Consider the following 23383-nt stretch of genomic DNA (forward strand, 5'->3'; position numbering starts at 1 on the left):
TCCTTCTCTGAACCGTTAGTCTGCTGGTGCAGCTATTCCCAAAAGAAGTTCTTTCAAATGATTTTTTTTTTAAACCCCATCAAAAAACTACACATTACAGATATTAAAATTATATATGGTGCTAGAAAATATGATCATGTTTCACCTCTTTTAATTGATGCTCACTGGTTACCGGTTGAACATCGAATTAACTATAAAATCCTGTTATTAACTTTTACTACAAGGTCCACAAAAGTTCAATATATTGTGGAATTCAGCATTAAATGAGGTATCAGCCTCCACTGAACGAGACAAATCCTTGCATAATTGGTTAGTATAAGTGACAAAGGACAATTCTTCAAGAGAAGATCATGTTTTTTTGCTACAGAAGCTATCCTGTCTCATGTTGGACCCGATCTTTCTATGATGAGAATTTATGGTTAGCAGGATTGATAAGGCACACAGTCCCTTCTACTTCCCCAAGAGTTGCCTGAATCTTTTTATCAAATTGCCATTGCATAAACTCTTTAAACAAATCCTCTTTAAAAATTGGAAGATGCCTTTATCTGTCAAGGCTGCTCCGAGAAAGATGAATTCGCATTACAGAATTTTCTCTACTCCAGGATTTGATAGGCCACAACTTCCTCCTCATTCATTATTAGTGGAAACAACCCTTACAAAATATCCTACCAGAGTTCATGCCTCATTGTCTCTGGGACGTGAAGGCCGTACCATGAACAAGTTTGGACGTCGTCTTTATCAAAACTCTATGCTGCTCAGCAGAATCCTTAATTATCTTCAACTATAGCAAAAACCCCAAGACAAAATATCCTTAAAAGACACCAAAATATAAGTTGGGCGTGCCCTAGAGCAGTGTTTTTCAACCTTTTTTGGGCAAAGGCACACTTGTTTCATGAAAAAAATCACGAGGCATACCACCATTAGAAAATGTTAAAAAATTTAACTCTGTGCCTATATTGACTATATATAAAGTAATTCTCTTGAATAGGAATCAAATAAACACAAAGAAAGTATTTTATAATTACTTTATTATGAAATATTAAGTAAACAGAATAGTGAAAAATTATAAAATACTTTATTCAGCGCGAAACCTGGGCCTGTTTGGCTGAACACAAAGCTGATATTCTGGCTGGAATCGAAGAAAGACACACACGTAGCTCTTCGTCAACAGCTCTCAGTCTCTCTCTGTATTTGGTTTTTATAGCATACAAAAATAGACAAATATACCCTCCATCCTTTTTATTAAACCACAATAGCAGTTTTTAGCGCAGGGAGCTGCGCTGAATGCCCAGCGCTGCTCTTGACGCTCATAGGCTCCCTGCGCTAAAAACCACTATTGCGGTTTAGTAAAAGGTGACCATATTGTAAAATATAGACAGCAGATATAAATTCAGAACTGTGCATAGTAAGTGAAGGGAAGTTTTCATCTCTGGGAATTTACCCAGTTAACTATTAAGTTATTTGGGCAAATTCCTTTGAAAACTGTGGTAATACTGCCTCCACTTTGCTAAATTTAAAATAAAATCATTTTTCCTACCTTGTCTGGTGATTTCTGGTTGCACTTTCTTCTTCTGACTGTGCATCCAATCTTTCTTCCCTTCTATCAGCCTGTATGCTTTCTCTCCTCCACACCTCATTCCCTCCCCCAGCTTTTTCTTCCTCTCTCCCTGACCTTTCTTTCTTTTTTTCTGTTTCTCTTCTTTCCTTCTGTTTCCCTGCCTGCCCCCTTTCTTTCTTTCTCTCTGCCGTTCCCTAAGCCACTGCCACTGCCGCTGCCATCGGGGAACAGGACCCACCAATGGATAACAGGCCCCAAAGCCGACGCCGACACATGCTCTCCCTGACGTCAATTCTGCAATCGGAGAGGAAGTTCCGCCCAGCCAGGCAGCGATTGGCTGGCCCGAACTTCCTCTCCGACTGCAGAATTGACGTCGGGGAGAAGAAGACTTATCGGCTCGATAGATTAGATCGCCAAGACAAAGTGAGTCCTGGGTGATCGACTCACTTTACCTTGGCGAGCTACTGGCGCCCCTGCCTCGGGCCCCCTGTCAGCTCCGGGCCCCTGAATGCAGGACTGGTAGTACTGCCCTGATGGCGGCCCTGCGGCTCACCAGGCAACATCTCGCGGCACACTAGTGTGCCCTAGAGCATTGCAGGAGCAACAACATGTTCAATGGTTCTCTGATTTCAAGCAATACATTCCTTCAGAGTCTGTAAAGTTGGAGTCCCCCACATGTTTTACAGCAAGAATAACATCAGTTGCCATACATCAATCAAGCTACACTTGCTTCAGGATTTCACCAAGGGGCCTGTAAGGTGGTTCTTTTTCCTGCTGCTCATACATGACTATAAGGATAGGACGGGATATAACAGGGTTGTAGAAGGACTGAGGTTGAGATAGACACTAAAGAACGACATAGGATTGTTTCCCACGGTTATCCGTGAGGACGGGAACGGTGATGAATTTTGTTACTATGTCATTCTCTAAACCAGTGGTTCCCAAACCTGTCCTGGGGGACCCCAGCCAGTCAGGTTTTCAAGATATCCCTAATGAATATGCATGAGAGAGATTTGCATACCTGTCACTTCCATTATATGCAAATCTCTCTCATGCATATTCATTAGGGATATCTTGAAAACCTGACTGGCTGGGGGTCCCCCAGGACAGGTTTGGGAACCACTGCTCTAAACCACTGCTTGTTTGCATTTTAATTGCAGCTGCCTTACGTATGCCGGCTTTTACAAAGCTGCAGTAGAGGTTTTTTTTTTTTACTGCAGGCCGACGAGGGAAATGCTTCAACACTCATAGAATTCCTAAGAGCCTCAGAGCATTTACTCGTTGGCTCATGGGTAGAAACCCCTACCGCAGCTTTGTGAAAAAGAGTCCTTAATGCTTTTTAAGATCACCTCGCTCCACTGCGGGGAGCTGTTGCATATTTTTCAGAACCAGAAAAGTTTGAAAGTAGTCCCGTGACCAAAGCAAAAAGAATACAGTAAGTGAACCGCAAGGAATGAAAAACAATTGCCAAGTCGGTTCAGCGAATTACCACCAGGATGGTCTCGGGACTCAAGAACCTCCCATATGAGGAAAGACTGAATAAACAGCAACTATACTCGCTCGAGGAACGTAGAGAGAGGGGGGACATGATTGAGACTTTTAAATATATCACGGGCCGCATCGAGGTGGAAGACGATATATTCTTTCTTAAAGGACCTTCAACCACAAGAGGTCATCCGCTGAAAATCAAAGGTGGGCAATTTCATGGCGACACCAGGAAGTATTTCTTCACCGAAAGGGTAGTCGATCATTGGAATGAACTTCCATTGCAGGTGATTAACGCCAGCAGCGTGCTCGATTTCAAAAAGAAATGGGATATGTATGTGGGATCTCTAGCCGGGTGAAGTCTGGGGGTGGGTCATTAGCGTGGGCAGACTTGATGGGCTACAGCCCTTTTCTGCCGTCATATTCTATGTTTCTACATCCTGATGGATTTTCCAGTGTTTTTTAAAAAAACAAAAAACACTTTAATAACAGAATGGAGAATAAACATAATCATTTCACCGTATGTGCACATAACTGTATGTATAAATTAAACATAGTAGGAAGAAGTAAGCAAGGATAGGCAAGCTGGTCACATGACTTGCAATGCAACCAGCACAGCTGGCTCATGTAACGAGCTAGGGTTTTTAATGTTGCTAGGCACAGTGTACTGTTTTTGTTTGCTGGCATATAAACATCTCTTCCTCATGCAGTTGCATTGTAAAGTGCACCAGTTTTATAAAAATGTGCACTTATTTATTTATATTTTTGGTCTTTCTGCTTCTTGCCTATTTTGTGGAACCTTAGGTCTTCATTTATTTATTCATTCAATTTTCTATACCGTTCTCCCAGGAGAGCTCAAAACAGTTTACATGAGTTTATTCAGGGACTCGAGCATTTTCCCCTGTCTGTCTCGGTGGGCTCACAATTTATTGTCCCACCCGTGCTCTGGTGCTGCGTTGCGAGCCCCGGGATCGTGACACAAGACTCTGGCCCGACGTGTCCCTCACTACCGAAGGACCCTTCAGGACTTTGCTTGGCTTATGAACAGCCTAATAAGGGCATGCAAGGCAAATGACTGAGGCAGAATGTAATCAAACAAAGGGTTTTATTATGTTCACTGGTTGCATTGAACAAAAAAATATGCTTCAGCTCAGCAGACTTCAAAAACAAGCCCTCAAAACTATGAGGCAGAACACAAGCTGTTCAAACAGAGTGAAACTTTCAAAAACTCCAGTGTCCAGGCTTTTGGGTGTGTCCCACCTTAAGAAACAGTTCCATTGCCTCTGGACTTTGTTAGCCAATCTATAAACAGTCCTGTTCACCAGGGCAGTTTGGGATTTAGTAACTTTCACTGAGCTTCTTCAGCTCCAGCAGCTGTGGCATTTCCCAGGTATAAAAAATCCAGAACAGAAAACAAACTTTAACCAAAACTGTGCAACAAGAAACCTGGCCAGCATGTCACCTGGTTTTCACAGCCTAACGTGGCTTATCACATACTGTAGTTCTGTAACATGTATTTTCTTCTTTAGCACCGAATTCAAAAAGTACACTCGGCTCTGGGAACGTGCAGGCTCTCAGCACAGCTCCCTACTGTGCCGTTCAAGTAATCAATTATGCACAGCTGTGAGGAAGAACGCTCTGGGCTCAGCTTGGCTGCTAGCAGGGAGAACAAAAATGCCAAAACGTTTGCTAGCTTTACAACTCAAGCTTTCAAGCAGCAACTAACAGTTCATTAACAGAAGGGAGAGACATACAACTCCCCTTCAAACTATCACTGGCATAACGGGTAGCTTTACTGCTGTGGACACAGGCAATACACATCTCCTTACTGCTTATCAATTTCCATGGGCACATCCTCCGGTCCTACCAGACTCTCCTGGATTTCCATGGGTTCCCCTGGGGTTCCTTCCTCACTCCCTGGGTCAGCAGTAAGCTCCTCTGTGTCCAACATTTGCTAGTCTCCAGCCTCCTCGGGGTGCGGAGAGAGTAGATGAATCTCTCCTGTTTGCCTCCAGGCTGCTTCCCCCCCCCCTGAGTTCTCAACTGTCTCGTTTTAAGCTGGGAAGGGACACTCCAACACAGGCTTGTTCTATCTGCCTAAGCGCAGGAACCTTTCCAGCCTTAACCTTTGCCTGGACAGGCTGCTGGAAAGGAAGTAATCCTCTAACAGACTTGGGCACCTGCCTAACCTGTGTGTAGCTTTTCTGTTTAAGCCTCATCTGACTCCACTTCCAGGTCTGAGCAGTAGTCAGCTAAATCCACAGACGAGGCTTCTACCTGGTCAGCCCTAATCCTTGTGGCAAAACCCGGACCGGAGTTGGGTTTGTCATAGGACAAACCTGAAACGGGCTTGGGTTTGTCACACTATGTAATGTACCTGGGGCAATGGGGGATTAAGTGACTTGCCCAGGGCTACAAGGAGCAGTGTGGGTTTGAACCCACAACTTCAGGGTGCTGAGGCTGTAGCCACTCTAGAAATCAAAATGTAACAAAAGTGAGCCAATTACAGGACAATCAAGCCATTGTGACATCACTGATAAGGTTGGCTCTTAGACAGTGGTGGATTGAGGCATTATGACATCACAATACCAGCTCTGGTTATCAATGGGTGAAACTTTTCATACTGTTTATTTATTCAATTTTCTATACTGTTCTCCCTAAGGGAGCTCAGAACGGTTTACTTGAATTTATTCAGGTACTCAAACATTTTTCCCTGTCTGTCCTGCTGGACTCACAATCTATCTAACGTACCTGGGGCAATGGGGGGATTAAGTGACTTGCCCAGGGTCACAAGGAGCAGCGTGGGTTTGAACCAAAAACCCCCAGGGGCTGAGGCTGTAGCTTCGTCACACTCTCATGCTTATTCGTTGCGGATACCCTGAAAACATTACTAGGCTGTTTGAGCCCGATTCTAATTCGGTAGGCGCCTTGGAAAACAGCACCTTTCCGCATGTCAGTCAAAGTTAGGCACCATTAGATGTGCACAGATTAGACGCTGGTATATTAAGCCAGGGCTTACTTGGCCTAGTACATTGGCGTAGCGAGGGTGAGAGGCGCACAGGGCGGTGGTGCCCCTCCCCCATCTCCAACGCACCGCTCCTTTCCAGATCCCACCTGCCGTGCGCCCCCCAACCCCTTCCTCTCCCTAATACCTCTAGTTCAGGGGTGTCAAAGTCCCTCCTCGAGGGCCGCAATCCAGTCTGGTTTTCAGGATTTCCCCCCAATGAATATGCATTATCTGTTAGCATACCATGAAAGCAGTGCATGCAAATAGATCTCGTGCATATTCATTGGGGAAATCCTGAAAACCCGACTGGATTGCTGCCCTCGAGGAGGGACTATGACACCCCTGCTCTAGTTGAAGTTGTAGTTTGAGGCTGTCAACAACGTGCTCCTTGCGACCACATCGGCTCTCCCTCTGATGTCACTTTCTATGCACGGCACCCGGAAGTGATGTCAGCGGGAGAGCCGACAAGGTCGCAAAGCGCACGTTGTTGACTGCTGTGAACAACAACTTCAACTAGAGGTATGGGGTAAATGAAGAGGGGTGCATGCGTGGAGGGGAGGAATGGGAAAGTGGCGGGGGGGTGGAGAGGAGGAGGAGGGGTGCCGGCACCCCCACCAACATGGCACCCAGGGCAGACTGTCCCTCCCTTACTACGCCACTGACCTAGTATACTGGCACCTAACTGATTCCATTCCCAAACTCTGCCCCAAATCTTCCCCAAACCATACCTACTTGCCATAAGGTTATCCTGAAAACCTGACTGGCCAGTGTGCCTTGAGGACTAGGTTGAGAGCCCCTAGTAGAAGGCCATCATACCCATTGGCACTATGGCATCACAATAATATATGAATTATCAGATGGTGAAAAGATGGGGATACATATTTATTATACCTGTGTTATCTGGTATGGTACATTTCATGTGAGATGTGCTCTTTTGCATTCTTACACAGAGCTGGATATTTGACTTTGTATGGCAATGAATCGGTCCACTACAACAATCCTCTTCTTCAAACCAAGGATCTAGAACATTCTGCTGAAGTCTACAATGAATTTTACCAACTGGATCAGCTGTTGATGAAGCTTGCACGCTCCATGTTGTCAACTGGTTAGTTTTAAAAATGAAAAAAAAAAAAAAATGTTTATGATGTTACATTATTATATGTAATTGGTGGAAGAGATTGCAGAAGCTCTGGAACGCGTTGCTAGAGGTTGTGGTAAGAGCAGATAGCGTAGCTGGTTTTAAGAAAGGCTTGGACAAGTTTCTGGAGGAAAAATCCATAGTTTGTTATTGAGAACGAAATGGGGGAAGCCAATGTTTGCCCTGGATCGGTAGCATGGAATGTTGCTACTCTTTGGAGATTTCATGTTGCTACTATTTTGGGTTCTGGAATTTTGCTTACTCTTTGAGATTCTGGAATGTTGCTACTCTTTGAGTTTTGGCCAGGTACTAGTGACCTGGATTGGCTACCATGAGAATGGTCTAATGGGCTTGATATTGGTCTGACCCTGAAGGCTATTCTTATGTTCTTATGTGGACAAATGAGATTGGAAGTACAAAATGCTAGACTCGGATAAAGCATCATTTTTCTTGTAGGCACTGAAAATTCTTGGTACATCATGCCCAATGATAGATTTTAAAAAAACCAACAACCCCCCTCCCTCCCACTTTTTAGATACTTTCCTAAAAGATGTTAATTATTATAAAAGAAGTTCCTGGAGGATCCAAGATGGCCGTGGTAGCATGTGCATGAGAGAGATGCCGTGCACTGTTCCTGTTTTTCTATTAACCTCAGTTTAATAATGCCGAAGAGAAGAGGTAAAGGAGTCGGTGGAGCCTCCCGACGACCGGAGACCCCCTCAAGGGGCTCTATCGATGAGATTTTGCAGCGCATCATTGGAGGAATGGATTTGTCTGGGAATTGCCCGTTGTCGATGCCGGCGATGAGTGACGCTGTTCTGGATGACCTGGAGCTAGATGCTACTCTGAGCCCAGACCATAGAGTTCCTCCTCCTTGGCCACAGCAAGCAAGCTCTCCACAGGAAGTGAGCACGTCCAAAGAGGCTGTTCTACTACTATGAGAGGCTGGTTTAACAGAGAGCTTGCCTCTGGAGTCAGCGGGGGAACTTGTATCCCTGGAGCTACCTGTGGCCGGAAGATCAACTGAGGAGTCGGCACAAGGGATAAAAGTCATGAATCCAACAAAGGGTAAGACTGAATTAGCACTACAAGACTTTTCTTCATTAATAAAACCTCCTGAAGTTACCTTGGAGAATATTTGGGACTTAGTTGTAAACCTGGGGAAAACTTTTTCCCCAAAGGTTGAAGAGATAGAAGGAAAATTAAAAGTAAATCAAGAAGAAATCTTGCAAATGAAACGAAGAGATTAATCAAAGCAAAAGTGAGATTCAAAAAATGACTATAGAATTGAAAACAATAAAATATATCCAAGAGACACAAGTTAAAGATAGTAATAATATACGAAGAAAACTAGAAACTCTTGAAAATTATAATCGCTTTAATAATTTGAGGATATTAAATTTTCCTAAAGACCCTTTGATAAATCCTCGAGACATGTTAAAGAGATATTTTCTGGCTGTTCTGAATGTTCCAGAACAATCATTACCTCCCTTTGTTAGGGTATATTATCTTCCGGAAAGGAAAATCCAGGAACAAACAGATCCAGAACAAAATGGTCAAGATAAATCTCTTAATGTCTCTGAATTATTGGAAACCTCTGAGGAGAAAATTGTGAAATCATCAACATTATTGGTAACAGTTGCCTTTGCTCCTGATTAGAGATTGGATATTGAGATTATTCTTTAAAAATAAATCAAAAAAATTTTGGGGACATAAAATATTAATGTTTCCTGATGTCTCTAAAGATACTCGGAGAAGAAGATGAGAGTTCCTGTTGATGAGACCCGCAGTTACAGCTATAGGAGGAGTTTTCTTTTTACGATATCCATGCAAGTGCATAATCAGATACAAATCTTTTAAATATGTTTTTTATGATCCATCCCAGTTGACTGGATTTCTGTCTCTTAAACGTCTTGACAAAGAATAGGTGACACCACTCTAATGAAGATAATTTCCTTCCACCCTCATAGGCTATTGCTTTATCGTTAAATTTTTCTTAGTTATCTAAGTATTTCTATGTTGTAATTTTCACTCATTGAATTTTGGATCTCTAAAATAGAGAACTTGAGAATGATAGGAAATGCTGTAAATTCCTTGTTATATTTAAGTTTCTTCTTTAATTCATACTATTTGTATGTATGTTTTTATTTCTGTCATTCTTTCTGTTCAAGATGTTTATGCTTGGAAATGTAATTGAAAATTAAATAAAGAATTAAAAAAATAAAAGAAAATAAAAGAAAAGAAGTTCCTGGGGATCCAAGATGGCCGCTGCCTAAACGATCGGGTACACCCCCCCGATCGGAACTCTTCTAGTTTAATGATTTTTGGCTGGTGACTGCGGTTCCCGGCCTGCTTTTACCTATTTCCGTGACGCGATGCCAAAGAAGAGAGGCAGGAGCGCTGCTGGCGCCTCGCGGCGCTCCGAGGTGCCGTCCATCGGCAACATCGAAGAACTCCTTCGGAGGATGCAGGGAGCTGCTGCGGTGAATCAGAACGCTAGCCCGCTGAGGATCTTGGGTGTGAGTGAGTCCAACGGGACTCCTCTTGGGCCAGACATTACCCTTAGCCTGGATGTTAGAGCACCGCCTCCTCCACCACAGTTGACCAGCTCACCCAGGGGTCAGGAAACCCCGGAGGAAGGGGTATTACTTTACCCAGAGGCATACAAATTAACACCGGGAAGCTTGGAAATGGAGATACCGGTTCGGGCAACCTCCAGGGAAGACTGTGGGATTTACAACACCCAGAGGAGGATTGAACCAGAAGGAACAGAAGCCAGAACAAACCAAGGAAGGTGAGAGATTGCACTACTATACAAGCTACTTTTTGGGATAGACCTGCTGAGGTGACCTTAGAAGCCCTTTGGGACCTGGTAGCAAATTTTGGGAAGGTAATTAGTCCCAATTTCCAACAAATTGAAAATAAACTTATCCACCACTCAGAAGAATTAGAAAAATTAAAATTGGATATGACTTCTTCTAATAGTTTACTTGAAACGACTCAGCAGGATATGGCTTCAATCAAACAACTCCAGGAAGCTATAATTAAAGACAACTTGAATCTTAGAAGAAAAGTGGAGTTATTAGAAAATCAGGCACATAGTAATAATTTGAGATTGATAAACTTTCCAAGAATAACTATAGTAACACCTAGAGATATGCTCAGGAGATATTTATTAGAAATTTTGGAAGTTCCGGAAGGTAATCTTCCACCATTCGTTCAAGTTTATTATCTCCCTAGCAAAATTTAGCACCAACAGCAACCTGAGCCTATTGAAGGACAAGTAATGAATATTACAGAGATTCTGGAGAAGTCAGATAAGGAAGAGATGACACCTGCAACATTAGTAGCCACTTTGGCTCTTTCTATTGATAAAACTTGGTTATTGAGACTATTTCTTAAGAATAAACAAAAGGAATTTCTTGGCTGTAAAATTCAGATGTTTCCATGATGTTACAAGGGAAACGCAAAAACGTAGATGTGTGACTTCCTTCTTTTGAAGTCGGAGGTCATCTCATTGGGGGCAACATTTTATTTGAGACATCCTTGTAAGTGCATTGTCCATTATCACTCAACTAAATATGTATTCTTTGAGCCTCAATATTTGACTAATTTTCTGGCAATGTCCCGTCTGGACAAGGAGAAAACTCAAGTTTGAGCTCTAAAAGAGAATAGTAACTTCCTCACTGATCTATAGGAACAGCATTACTTTTTTGATTGTTTCTTTATGTTCTCACAATTAATTCTTGGATCTAATGAGGACTTGAGCTAATTTTTACCATAATAGTTTTTCTTGCATTGCTTAACGTTGTTAAGTATGGATTTATATGATTGTAATATGCTTTGGTTAAATTTGCTTTCTGTACAAGTTTACTTGATATAATATTGAAATCAATAAAAATACTTAAATATAAAAGAAGTTCCTCAGAATATAAAAAAGAAGTGAAGATAGGTTTTCGCAATGCGCATGGCATTGATGCAAGAGAAATTTCTGCCAACAGCAGAAAACAGGGGTGTGGGGTTTTTTGGGGAGTGTTTTTTTTTCAAATTTTGAGCAGATGTTTACCTTTCTTGTCACACTTATGGAGCAGGCCAATTTAGGAGGCCAGCAGTAATGCCTTAAAATACATGTTGGTGCCATGTGACCTTATTGTTTATTTTTAATTTACAGAGGAAAAGAAGGAGGCAACCCGCATCAAAAAGCACCTCTGGGAACTTCTGTCCAGAAGGAGACTGAACGCCAAAGTAAACAGAAGTTCTTGGCTGGACAGCTATCGGAGTCACCTGGAGGAACTAGGGGTTGATGATGTGATGCAGTCCAAAGCCTTGTTATTACAGCTGTGGGCCACACAGGTTAGAAAATAAACAGGCTGCCCCTTGAAATCTCTCTCCGAGAACTGCTATAATCTATGCAAGCAGATTACAGAGGCTACTACAGATCAGTGGCTGCAAAGATAATGGTAATAGCATCAAAAGCCACAGGGACGGGGGGGGGGGGGGGGAATTAGATGCAGCAGCACAGACTGGAAGCAGAAGCAGTCATAGGGTGGGTTCATCAATGGCAGCAGTATGAGTGTTATCAGAAGTTTCTGAAAGCAAGAACGAGGGGACCAGCATTAGCCTGGCATCCACAATGCTCAGGGGTCCTCCTTTAATCTTAACCATTGGACTAATTTAATAAATTATTTTGATAACTTTTAGCAGCCAAACCTTCCTTTCTCTGGTAATAAGCAAAAGATTGCAATATGACTGCAAATACATTTTATTCCACTTCCTGTTCTGGATGCATACAGTCTGAGCAACCACTGGGTGGCACTGTGCAACTAGAAAAATTATTTTTGTGCTGTCTGCCAAGGCACTGCTTTCCCTGGAGAAGCTGTGCTTACCACCTGGCATGCATTGCAGATGACAGCCAGTCTCCAGGCATTATCAGGTCACATTAATCACAGCCACCTCCTCCATAGCTTACTGAGGAGAGGTCCTCGCTTACAACTGTAGTGTCGAGCCACCTAAAAATGTCTCCTTCTGACTTCACTTTTTCAAATGAGGCTCTGTGGGGCAAGGGAGGGAGGGGGGTTAATACTATGGCACCAACAATTAGGCAATTTTTAAAATGGGAGCTTCCTTTTTAGGTGCCCTAATGCCCCACGGTGAGAGGCTGTTCTATAATGACATCTGGGTGCACAGCTTGCATTATAGATTAATAATATAAGCAGGCATCGATGCATTGGCGCGCTCTCTCTCTTGACATCGCTTCCAGGACCCGCGCCTATGAAGCGACGACAAAGGGCGAGCCGACACCGATGTGAGCATGCTGCTCGCGCTGGAGAAACGACGGGAAAAGGGTGCGCATGCAGGGGGATGGGGGAGGGGCGCCGCTCACTCTTACTACGCCACTGCTCCCAAGTTAATATTCAGCAGGTAATATGCATAGCATATGACTTGCAAGAAATGAAAACGGGGAGACCCTCAAAAAGGGCCACGTAAGATTTGCATTTATTGCATGGTAAAATCCCGTATTTGTAAAACACGGCAACAATAAATTTCAGTGCACCTTATTTGATTGGCTTATTTGGCTAGCGGTCGTCTGAATATCGATGTTAACTGGATAATGCACCATATATTTAGCACCTGTCGGTTTCCGGGTAACGGTGTTCATTTTAACTGCAATTTACTTAACCCGCTAGTTGCTAGGAAATATCGGCCTCACCCCCCACCCCCTTTTTACTAGAGGTTTCTACCATGGCCAAGAGTGCCAAATGCTCTGAAGCTCATAGAATTCCTATGAGCGTCAGCACATTTAGTGCTCTGGGCCGCGGTAGAAACCTCTTCCGTGGCTTAATAAAACATGGCTTACATGACCACTGACCAGTGTTCTGTGTCATGTGACTTGACAGATATCTTCATGGACACAAGGTAGCAAGTCCAAACCCTGTATTCAGTAACTAGTGTTTTAGGGTTTGTTGTTTTGTTGTTTGTTTGTTTTTTGCTTTTATAGGGCAATGCAGGTCCAGCAGCTTTTTGGCTTCTCTTTTTCCTTCTGAAACACCCTGATGCTATGGCAGCAGTTCAAGCTGAATTAGAGAGCGTTTATAAAGGCAAAGGGCAAGAAACGGAAGCCATTAAACAAGAAGATTTGGACAGCACTCCTACGTTTGGTTAGTATGGCTGTTTCTGGATAGATGTATTGTTTCCATTATTCCAAGGAGAATACTGTATATACAGTAAATATGTCTAAAGAAAACACTAAAAGCAAAACAAAACTGTGGAAAAACAATGTTCTTGGCGCTTCTTGACTGCAGGAATACGTGTATTAGAAGATATTATTTCTAATTGATTTTTTTCACAGTTGCAACATAAATATGGCCTCAACAAATCACAAAGTTTTAAATGGATGCAACTGAAGCAGGCCATTCAGGCGGGGTTCCCTGAATGGAAAAATCTTAATGATAAATATAGCTTGGAATTTTTATGCTTTCAGGTGGATTTCCGGGGACATCAGGCCGCTCAGTGGTACAAATTAATATCTGGATTTATGAATAAAAAAACCAAAGACTGGTCTTAGAGACATTTGGAGCATTGAGATTAAGCATCAAATTACTGTGTCTCAATGGCCACGAATTTGGTCTTGGAGGATGAGATGTACAGTGTCTGCATCTATGAGACAAACATGTTTTTTTTCTGTTGCATAGAGCATTCTGGACCCCTGTTCGTTTAAAAAAATTAGATTGCTCTAAGTCTGATAGATGTTGGCATTGTCATCTTGAAGTAGGGACTTTAGACCATTTATTATGGATTTTTGGAAATCAATTTGGGGCTAAATTAATAGTTTATTAGAAAATCATGTGGCATTATTGTAAGATACAGTATTATTTGGTATGTCTATGAGGACTAAGAGCCAAATATCATCTAAGAACAACAGGCTTTTACTTATAATGACAGGAGTCGCCATACAACAAATTACGAGCAATTGGAAGAATTGGAAGAGGCTTAACTATAGTTTTAGTGGAATTCCTTGTGTCGTATGTATAAAATGGAAAGAACATGAGCTACTCAGAAAGGGAATTTCAATAAATTTCAAGATGTGTGGGGGCCATTAACAAATTATTGCAATGAATAAGTATTATTTTCCCTGATTTGTACAAATGAAAAAATGGGGTTGGGGGAGGTGGGACTTTATTATATGGTGTAAGCGTTATGAAATGTTGAAAGGATGGGAGAGAAAGAGAGAATTCTATTTAATATGAAGAATTGTAGAATGTATTTAAGTTAAAATGATTGATACTTGTTGATGCACTTCATGTAAGTTATAAAATTAATGAAGAATTTAAAAAAAAAATAAAAAAATACAATGTCCACATTTGTCATTGGAGGACCCAACGCGGGCCGTGTTTTCGGCAAAATTGTTCAACAATTTTACGCAGTGTTGTGCCTTTTGCTGGGTTTCTGCTTGGTTGGCCAAGTCACACGTGTTATTCCAGATTTGCGAAAGGTTGTGAATTTAACATCTTGGATCCCTGAGGAAGGCGTGTTTTGCCGAAACACAGCCCGCGTTGGGTCCTCCAATGACAAATGTGCCTTCTGATTTAGGTGCCATTTATAGAATCGGGCCCCAAGGGGGGAAATTCTGTAAGAGGCGCCTAACTTACCCCCATTTTTCAAAACCACGCAAGAGATTTTTCGCACCGGCCGGTGCGCTGAATGCTCTGCACTGTTCCGATAGTCATAGAGTTCTTATGAGCATCGGAACAACGCAGAGCATTCGGTGTGCCGGCTAGTGCTAAAAACCTCTTGCGTGGTTTTGTAAAAGGGGGGAGGGGGTTAATTAATTAATTGGCTTCAATAATGAGCTTTAACAAGCTCATAATTGAAAAAAAAAATAGAATTTAATTGGGAGATAGTCATCTATCTTCTCAGGCATAGTTCTATAAAGATAGGCGCCTATTGCATGGCGCCTATCAGGGCCTAATACCAGGGTAAGCCTACATACCAGAGGGCATAATTTGAAGTTGAGGGGTGGTAGACTCAAGAGTAATGTTAGGAAATTCTTCTTTACAAAGAGGGTGGTTGATGTGTGGAATCCGCTCTTGAGGGAGGTGGTGGAGAAGAAAACGGTGACAGAGTTCAAACAAGCATGGGTTGAAAACAGAGGATCTCTAATTGGAAAATAATGGGTATACATTGAAGGAACTAAGGCCAGTACTAGGCAGACTTGCATGGTCTGGGCCCCATATATGGACATTCAATTGAGGACGGGCTGGGGAGGGCTGTGGTGGCTGGGATGGTTAAGATGGGCTGGAGTGAGCTTTGATGGAGATTCCAATAGATAGAACCTAAGCACATTCCCGGACAGGGCTCTGGGTTTCTGGCCCAGAAATATCTAAGAAAAAGGACCATTCGGGTCTTTATCTGCCGTCATTTACTATGCTACTATGGAACCTCCTTCTTTTAGGAACAATGGAACATTTCACTTTAACCCCAGTAAGCCTTTGACAATTCAGACATCCGCCTTCATTGCCATATCCAGAAGTGCTTGCCATTACTGAGATGTAGAAATGCGACAAGTTAAAATCTACTGTATTGAAGACTGCAGTTTATTGTAAGACCACTAGGAGCTGTTCTTGTTTGTTCAGTTGCTTTTCTGAAGGCCATGAAGCTCACTCCTGTCTCAGGCCATTATAAGATGAAAACCCTGTATATACTGAACAAATTTCTGTTTCAGTTTTTTGCAGTAACTAGCTTGTAAGTACAGGCAGTCCCCGAGTTACAGACACCTGACTTAAGTTCGACTCATACTTAAGAACACAGTTGCAGCTTCATTTGATTTCACTGAGCAGTATTTCCAGTGGCCTAGACTCCTACACTTCTCCTGTAGCAGATTCAGGCATGATGCATGGCCACATTAAGAACAGTTTGTGGTTGTGCATGCTGTACCGTAGAGGGAAGCCTGGTAGGGACAGTTGGGCCTTTTGTCACCTGGGAGCAGAGGTAAGTAGCAAGAATCTTAAAGTCTACAGGTTCTGAGTTACATACAAATCCGACTTAAGAACAGCTTTAAAAATGTAACTTGTTCTTAACACGGGACTGCCTGTATATGACAACAAGCTCACTTTGTAACACCATCCAGCTCTTCTTTACTAAGTAGAGGTGGCTTTTCTTTAACGGCAGCCTCCCATACCCTCTGAAAGAAAACTTGCGCTACTTCAAGTGCCCAGTGAGCATGCCGAAGAAAGATCAAAATGAAGCCAGATCCCATAGTGGCGTTCCCTTAATCCTTATTGAACTGTTGTTAAAGGTCTGCAAATGGCCTAATTGCAAAAGCGTAGTCCCTCTTCCCTGAAGGCTGGGATTTCCTAATGCATCAGACCACAGGTGAGTATTTGAATTATGCATATAATTGGGGACTCATTTCATATCCATCACCTTATGCCAACCATTTAAAATGCACAACTTGGCAACCTAGGTATACAATTCGATGCTTTCAGTATTGATGCCTGAGTGGGAGGCCTGTTATGTGTGTGAGCACACTGGACTTTTCCATTTACTCCTTGCCAGATGCTGTAATTTCCTTGTGGTTTTGCTTTGTGCAGACAGTGTATTGAGTGAGACTTTACGACTGACAGGAACCCCCTTCATCACCAGAGAAGTCCTTGAGGATATGCCCCTGAAACTGGCAGATGGCAGGGAATACAGACTGAGAAAGGGAGATAGGCTCTGTCTGTTTCCATATTTAAGTCCTCAGATGGATTCAGAAGTCTACAAGGACCCTGAGGTAATTTTTGTCCTGTCTCTACATCTTAAATCTTCTGGTAATGGCTTAGAGTTCTTTTTGGATGCCACATGAAAAAAAAATTATTGCATTTTTATCATTTTATCATCAGAGAGTGTTTGGGGATATCAGTATTCCTACTATATCAAAATGAGAAGCATAGAAAAATAATATGCTAGACAATCTTATTTAGTCAATCTGGTCACTATCAACCTCAAAAACGGAATAAAATTTGCAGGAAAGCAACAAGCTAATATTCAATCTCTGAGGAGCACCCAAAAAATTGGTGTCCGGTCAAAAGCGCGCCGGGACAAAGGTGTGCCCAGACAATTGAGCGCAGCGCGCGCTGCCGCACCACTCTAAATTAATGTTTTTAGTGCTCCGATGGGGGGGCGTGGGGGGGAACCCCCCCACTTTACTTAATAGACATCGCGCCGTGTTGTGGGGGTATTGTGGGGTGTGTGGGGGGTTGTAACCCCCCACATTTTACTGAAAACTTCACTTTTTCCCTGTTTTTAGGGAAAAAGTTCAGTTTACAGTAAAATGTGGAGGGTTACAACCCCCCAAGCCCCCCATAACGCCGGCGCGATGTCTATTAAGTAAACTGGGGGGGTTCCCCAACAAAACCCCCCGTCGGAGCACCTAAAAACTGTAATTAAGAGCGGTGCGGCGGCGCACGCTGCGCTCAATTGTCGGCGCGCGCTTTTGTCTTTCGCGCCGTTGTCTATGAACCAAAAAATTTTGGGGGAGAAAAAAAGTCCTCAGATGTAAGGTTTCACGGATCTTACAAAAAAACCGCCAAATCAGGTGCTACTTCTCCCTCCGTATTCGCGGGGGTTAGGGGCGGAGCTGGCCCACGAATATGGAAAATCATACTTTCTCTTGTTTCCTGTTTATAAAATGCGTTATTGCACAACATTCTCTCTTTGTTATGTTTTATGACAGCACTGACAAAAGAAAAAAAAAAATTATTTTCCAGAAATTCAAATACGACCGGTTTCTGAATGCAGATGGTACCAAGAAGGAAGATTTTTACAAGGGAGGAAAAAAGCTAAAGTATTACAACATGCCATGGGGTGCGGGGAACAATGTGTGCATAGGGAAACTTCACGCCATCAATAGCATCAAACAGTAAGTACATTGTTGGAAATGTATGTTCAGTATGGTACTTAATAACTGCATTCTGCACTCGCTGGGTAGAATCTGCAAACTTCACTCTTATTTGAATTTTAAATTGGTTCTAGGAGTGTCTTGGATAGGAACCAACGATTCGCATCCCTCTTTCCCCACTAACATTCCTTGAGAGTGATAATCAAAGCCTTCTCCAACTACCATTTTACCTACAGGTGTCAGGGCTTTGATTATTGCCCAGTCTCTAATTGGGTAAACATATGCAGTGGTATAGTAAGGGGGGGAGGGGTGGTCCGCACAGGGAAAGGTGTATTAGGGGCCGCAATGCCGGGTGCCTCTACCCTGGACTCAAGCTTCCCTCGCTATACCACTGTTCAGACCAGTTGCCCAAGCTCTGCCCGTGGATCAGAGAGGGTACAAGGGGGGCAGTCCGCCCCGCGTGCCATGTTGGTGGGAGTACCACCACCCCCCGCCTCGTCGCATTCCTCCCCTCCATGCACGCGCCCCCTTCCCTTGCCCAGTACCTGTAGTTGAAGTTGGTGCTCGCGGTGGACAACAACGTGCTCTTTGCGACACCATTGGCTCTTCCGCTGATGTCACTTCCGGGTGCCGCTCATAGCAAGGTGACGTCAAAGGGAGAGCCGATTGGACCGCGAGGAGCACGTCGTTGACTGCTGCGAGCAACAACTTCAACTAGAGATACGGGGGAAGGAAAGGGGAGGTGAGCAGAGACGAGAGTGGGGGAGGGGCGCCATCATCCAGGCTTCTCTCACCTCGCTAGGCCACTGACGAAGACCTCACCTAATCTAGCCAGTTAGGGAATGGCTGGTTAGTGGAGATATTCAGTGGTGTTACCTGGTCAAGTGCTACTGAATATCGGTGGCCAGCCAGCTTGGGTAAGAGTCTAGTTAATTGGGTAAGAGAATTGCCTGGTTACAAGCCGTACACATCTGAGTGTTGATACTTGACATGTTTATTCTGAAAAACCAACACTTGAATTTGTATGTTGCCGGGTTGATCTTATTAGTATTTGAGACATTGACATTTGTAGAATGGAAACTCTCAACTCATGGAGTTGGCACATACTTATCCATCACCGCATGTGATTTAGAAAAGACTCTACTTCAACACCAACAGAAATGAACGTGTCCCAACGTGGATATCTGAAATAGTATCTCTACATTCTACCTAAAATAGTGCTTCACATGTACTGATATACTGTCTAATTATATCTAGGTTTGTGTTCATCTTGTTAACCAATTTTGATCTGGAATTAAAAGACCCAGATGAGAAAATCCCAAGTTTTGACACAAGCAGATATGGCTTTGGAATGGTGCAGCCCAGAAGTGATGTCAAGATTCATTATAAGCGGAAGAAGAGTGTGAGGTGGTAATGACCTGCCAGTACAGCCTTATCCTCACCGGTTGTCTCTGACATCTATGCAGCTAATTAAAATTATTCCACTTCCTCAACAATATATAGGATTTATGAAGGTATATTTCTAAATGGAAGTTTCTAATGATCAGTCCAATACTGGTCAAAAGACTTTTTAAAAATTGAACTGACAGTACATTTGTGACTCACCTGTGGGACTGATATCCCTTTCAACATTATTGTAGTGAAGAAAGTGTAACTCTCTCAAAAGCAAATTTGTTTTTAAGAAAGTGACATGAATTATTCTTGTTCTGAACTTTGTTTTCTGTATTCCCTTTGCAAAACTCTAGAGTCCACATCTGGGGTACACTGGAAAACTGGTACACTCTTTAACCAGGCATACATCAATCTAAGGTTTGATTTTTTCCTCCACCCCCCTCCACCCCCCCCCCCCCCGAGCACATATTAAAATGAAGTCCTAAACAGAGATAAAGGAAATCTCTCTGATTGTTTGTTCAACTTGCTGTACTTTTAACACACGTTTTTATAAAGGTCGCTGAGTGTGAATTCTATAATAGCATCTTGGTGCCTCGATTCCATTATAGAATAAAGCATATGTTGGCATTCAGGCACTATTTTGGGTTATTTGGGAAAATGTTGGGGGTCTCATTTTTTCCAGATACTGTGTAATTATTAAGAGTATAGAATTAAGGGGGAATAGTTGTGGTCTCTTGGCTGGTGTGGTGCCTTAGCCTAAGCCATGGGTGTCAAAGTCCCTCTTCGAGGGCCGCAATCCAGACGGGTTTTCAGGATTTCCCCAGTGAATATGCATGAGATCTATTTGCATGCACTGCTTTCATTGTATGCTAATAGAGCTCATACATATTCATTGGGGAAATCCTGAAAACCCGACTGGATTGCGGCCCTCGAGGAGGGACTTTGACACCTCTGGCCTAAGCAGTTGGAAACCAGGCACGCTGATGCCCTGAGATTATTTATTTTTTTAATGAAATAGGATAGTTCAGGACCACACCATACAAGGCAACCTGAACTTCCTGTGTGCAATAACCATGGGCAGACTGGAATCTTTCTAGTTTTTAAAACAGGCTTTGCATTGTGTATATAGTGGTGACATGCATTATTTATTGCATCACCAAGAGTGGATTAATTTTTGTAAATAACCTGCCATATTGCACTTTATAGTTACATTTGATGTGGGTTATTTAAATAGTGCTTTTAATTAATTACACACACAGTAAGGCAATGCTGTGGCCAACTCGCATATTCTCCCAATAACCATTCTTCTCAAAATCCTACTTAGTAATACTGAACAGCAGGGCAGACCCAACTTTTAGGCATGCTTAGGCAGTTGCCTAGGACAGAAACTTCTAGGGGCAACAAAGAGCAGCTGTAGTCAAAGCAAAACAGTAGATCCCAAGAGCCACAGAAAACTCAGAAAAGCCACCATTGCTTACTTTTTGTCTGCAAGAAGGGTGGGCAGTTTTCAAATAGCCCATTTTTCTAGGTAAATGACTTTTGGAAATTGCACTCATTTCTGTATGTTTGTGATAGGTAAGTATGACGCTGTCAGGGGAAGGGGATGCAGATTAGGGGCCTGGAGGTTAATTAGGGGTACGTAAAGTTAAAGGTTCCCTAGGGCAATGCTTCTCAAACCTGCCCTAGGGGACCACAAGCCAGTCAGCTTTTCAGCATATCCCAAATGGATATGCATGAGACAGATTTGCATGCCTGTTACCCAGCATACATAGTCATTAGGGATGTCCTTAAAAACTCAGCTTACTGGTGATCCTCTAGGGCAGGGGTAGGCAATTCCGGTCCTCGAGAGCCACAGGCAGGTCAGGTTTTCAGGATATCCACAATAAATATGCATGAGATAGATTTGCATCTCAAGGAGGCAGTGTATGCAAATCCATCTCATACATATTCATTGCGGATATCCTGAAAACCTGACCTGCCTGTGGCTCTCGAGGACTGGAATTGCCTATCCCTGCTCTAGGGCACGCTTGAGAACCATAGATCTACTCGGTCTTGGAGTACCCACTTGCCAGTCAGGTTTTCAGGATATCCACATTGAATTTGCATAAACTTGATTTGCATGCACTGCCTCCATTATATGCAAATGTCTTTCATGCCTGTTCATTGTGGATATCTTGAAAACCTGACTGGCAAGGGGGTACTCCAGCACCGAGTTGAGTAAAGCTGGCCTAGGGTACCCAGTACCCTTGCACTGGTCCTCCTGAATAGCTCTGTTACAAAAGAGGTTAGTGCAGCAAGAACAATGATTCGTTGCTTGGGGGTCCAGTGACCATGCGGTGCATATTGCTGGCATCACTGCTGATCATACTGGTTGTACCAGGGGTTTGCAACCCAGTCCTTAGGACATACCTAGCCAGTCACATTTTCAGGAGACCCAATATGAATATGCATGAGATCTGCACACAGTGGAAATAGTACATGCAAATTTGTCTCGTGCATATTAATTGTGGATGTCCTGAAAACCTGACTGGCATCCCGAGGAGTAGGTTGAAAATCCCCCTGGGTTAGATGCTAGTGGGAAGGGAGCTGATCTAATCAGATGGGAGATCTCCAAAGACCAGTTTAAGGTGCTGCATTTAAAAAAGAACCCTCCAACTCTGTGAACCATTTTCGGTGTTCCAAACCACTGTTGCACACAGTTGTTTGTGATGTTGAGCACTTTATTAATGTACCCAATTGTAACTGTCCTTTTATATCTTTCCATTAGTTGTATTTTCCTCTTGTCTGTCTTCCTCTACCTTAGTGTGTATTTTAATTAACTCTATAAGCCGCTTGGATGTTTGTTTTATGACAGGGGTCTCAAAGTCCCTCCTTGAGGGCCGCAATCCAGTCGGGTTTTCAGGATTTCCCCAATGAATATGCATTGAAAGCAGTGCATGCAAATAGATCTCATGCGTATTCATTGGGGGAAATCCTGAACACCTGACTGGATTGCGGCCCTCGAGGAGGGACTTTGACACCCCTTATTTTATGATAAATGCTCTGTCAAATGAAGGGCTCCTTTTACAATGCTGTGTAATTACTTCAGTGCTCTTAGGGATTTAATGGGCGTCGGAGTACTAGCTGTGCGGCAGCCGCTACCGCTGCTTTGCGAAAGCAGACTCTAGCGTCTGCTTACTGGCTGCCCCTTAGCCAAACGCTGCGTCTGCAAGGGCCTGACGCTGGCGTTCAAAAGCCTTGCGTGACATGGCGCCGGGCTATAGGACGGTTAAGCTTCCTCCGTTACGTGCCGAACCGGTCCCTCCGCTCCCAGGATGAAATGTGCCTCAAAACGGCACTCTGGCTGTGCCCTTCAATTACAAACTGCCAAACGACGTAACTATGCCCACTTCATACCAAGCCACTGGAATGGACTGCCACCCCCCCCCCCCCCCCCGAAAGATTCCTCAACTTTAGGAAAGCAATAAAAACATACGTCTTTGCCTTAACCCCCTGCCCTTGACCGATGGATCACAAAGAAATGAATATTGGTACCAGAACCCGGTATATCAGTAAGGAAACTTGTATTGTAAAATCTTGTACTATAACTGTGGCAAATCCAACCTGTAAACTGTCCGTGTTTCAATTAGGATAAAATTTGTACCGGAAAACTTGTACTGTAAGGATTATGGTAAACTGTAAGTTATGTATATTTGTATGAGACCCTAGTATGTGTCAAGTTAGGATAATAACTTGTAATGTAAACTTGATCTGAAATTATGGCAAATCCAGTGCAAATCGTAAATGTATGTTTAACCTGTAACCCATTCTGAGCTCTTTGGGGAGACCAGGAGAGACAATGAATTAAAGAAAATAAAGAAAGACCTTTTTCTTTCTTCAAAATTGAGGGATGTTTTAAAATCGGTGCAGCCAAACTTATCCCTT

General features: G+C 43.1%; 1 protein-coding gene across 1 annotated transcript in view; it reads left to right on the plus strand.

The window, feature by feature from the left end:
* The window catches only part of PTGIS (prostaglandin I2 synthase), a 40518-nt gene extending 20426 nt beyond the window's left edge, over positions 1-20092 (plus strand). The window contains exons 5-10 of the mRNA XM_033963275.1: positions 7001-7155; positions 11360-11541; positions 13187-13346; positions 16779-16960; positions 17937-18088; positions 19325-20092. Coding sequence (XP_033819166.1) covers positions 7001-7155; positions 11360-11541; positions 13187-13346; positions 16779-16960; positions 17937-18088; positions 19325-19481 — 988 coding nt within the window. The 3' untranslated portion in view covers positions 19482-20092. The remainder of the gene's footprint in view (positions 1-7000; positions 7156-11359; positions 11542-13186; positions 13347-16778; positions 16961-17936; positions 18089-19324) is intronic.
* The last annotated feature ends 3291 nt before the right edge of the window (positions 20093-23383 follow it).

The sequence above is a fragment of the Geotrypetes seraphini genome, chromosome 11 (genome assembly GCF_902459505.1).
Source record: "Geotrypetes seraphini chromosome 11, aGeoSer1.1, whole genome shotgun sequence".
Classification (NCBI taxonomy): domain Eukaryota; kingdom Metazoa; phylum Chordata; class Amphibia; order Gymnophiona; family Dermophiidae; genus Geotrypetes; species Geotrypetes seraphini.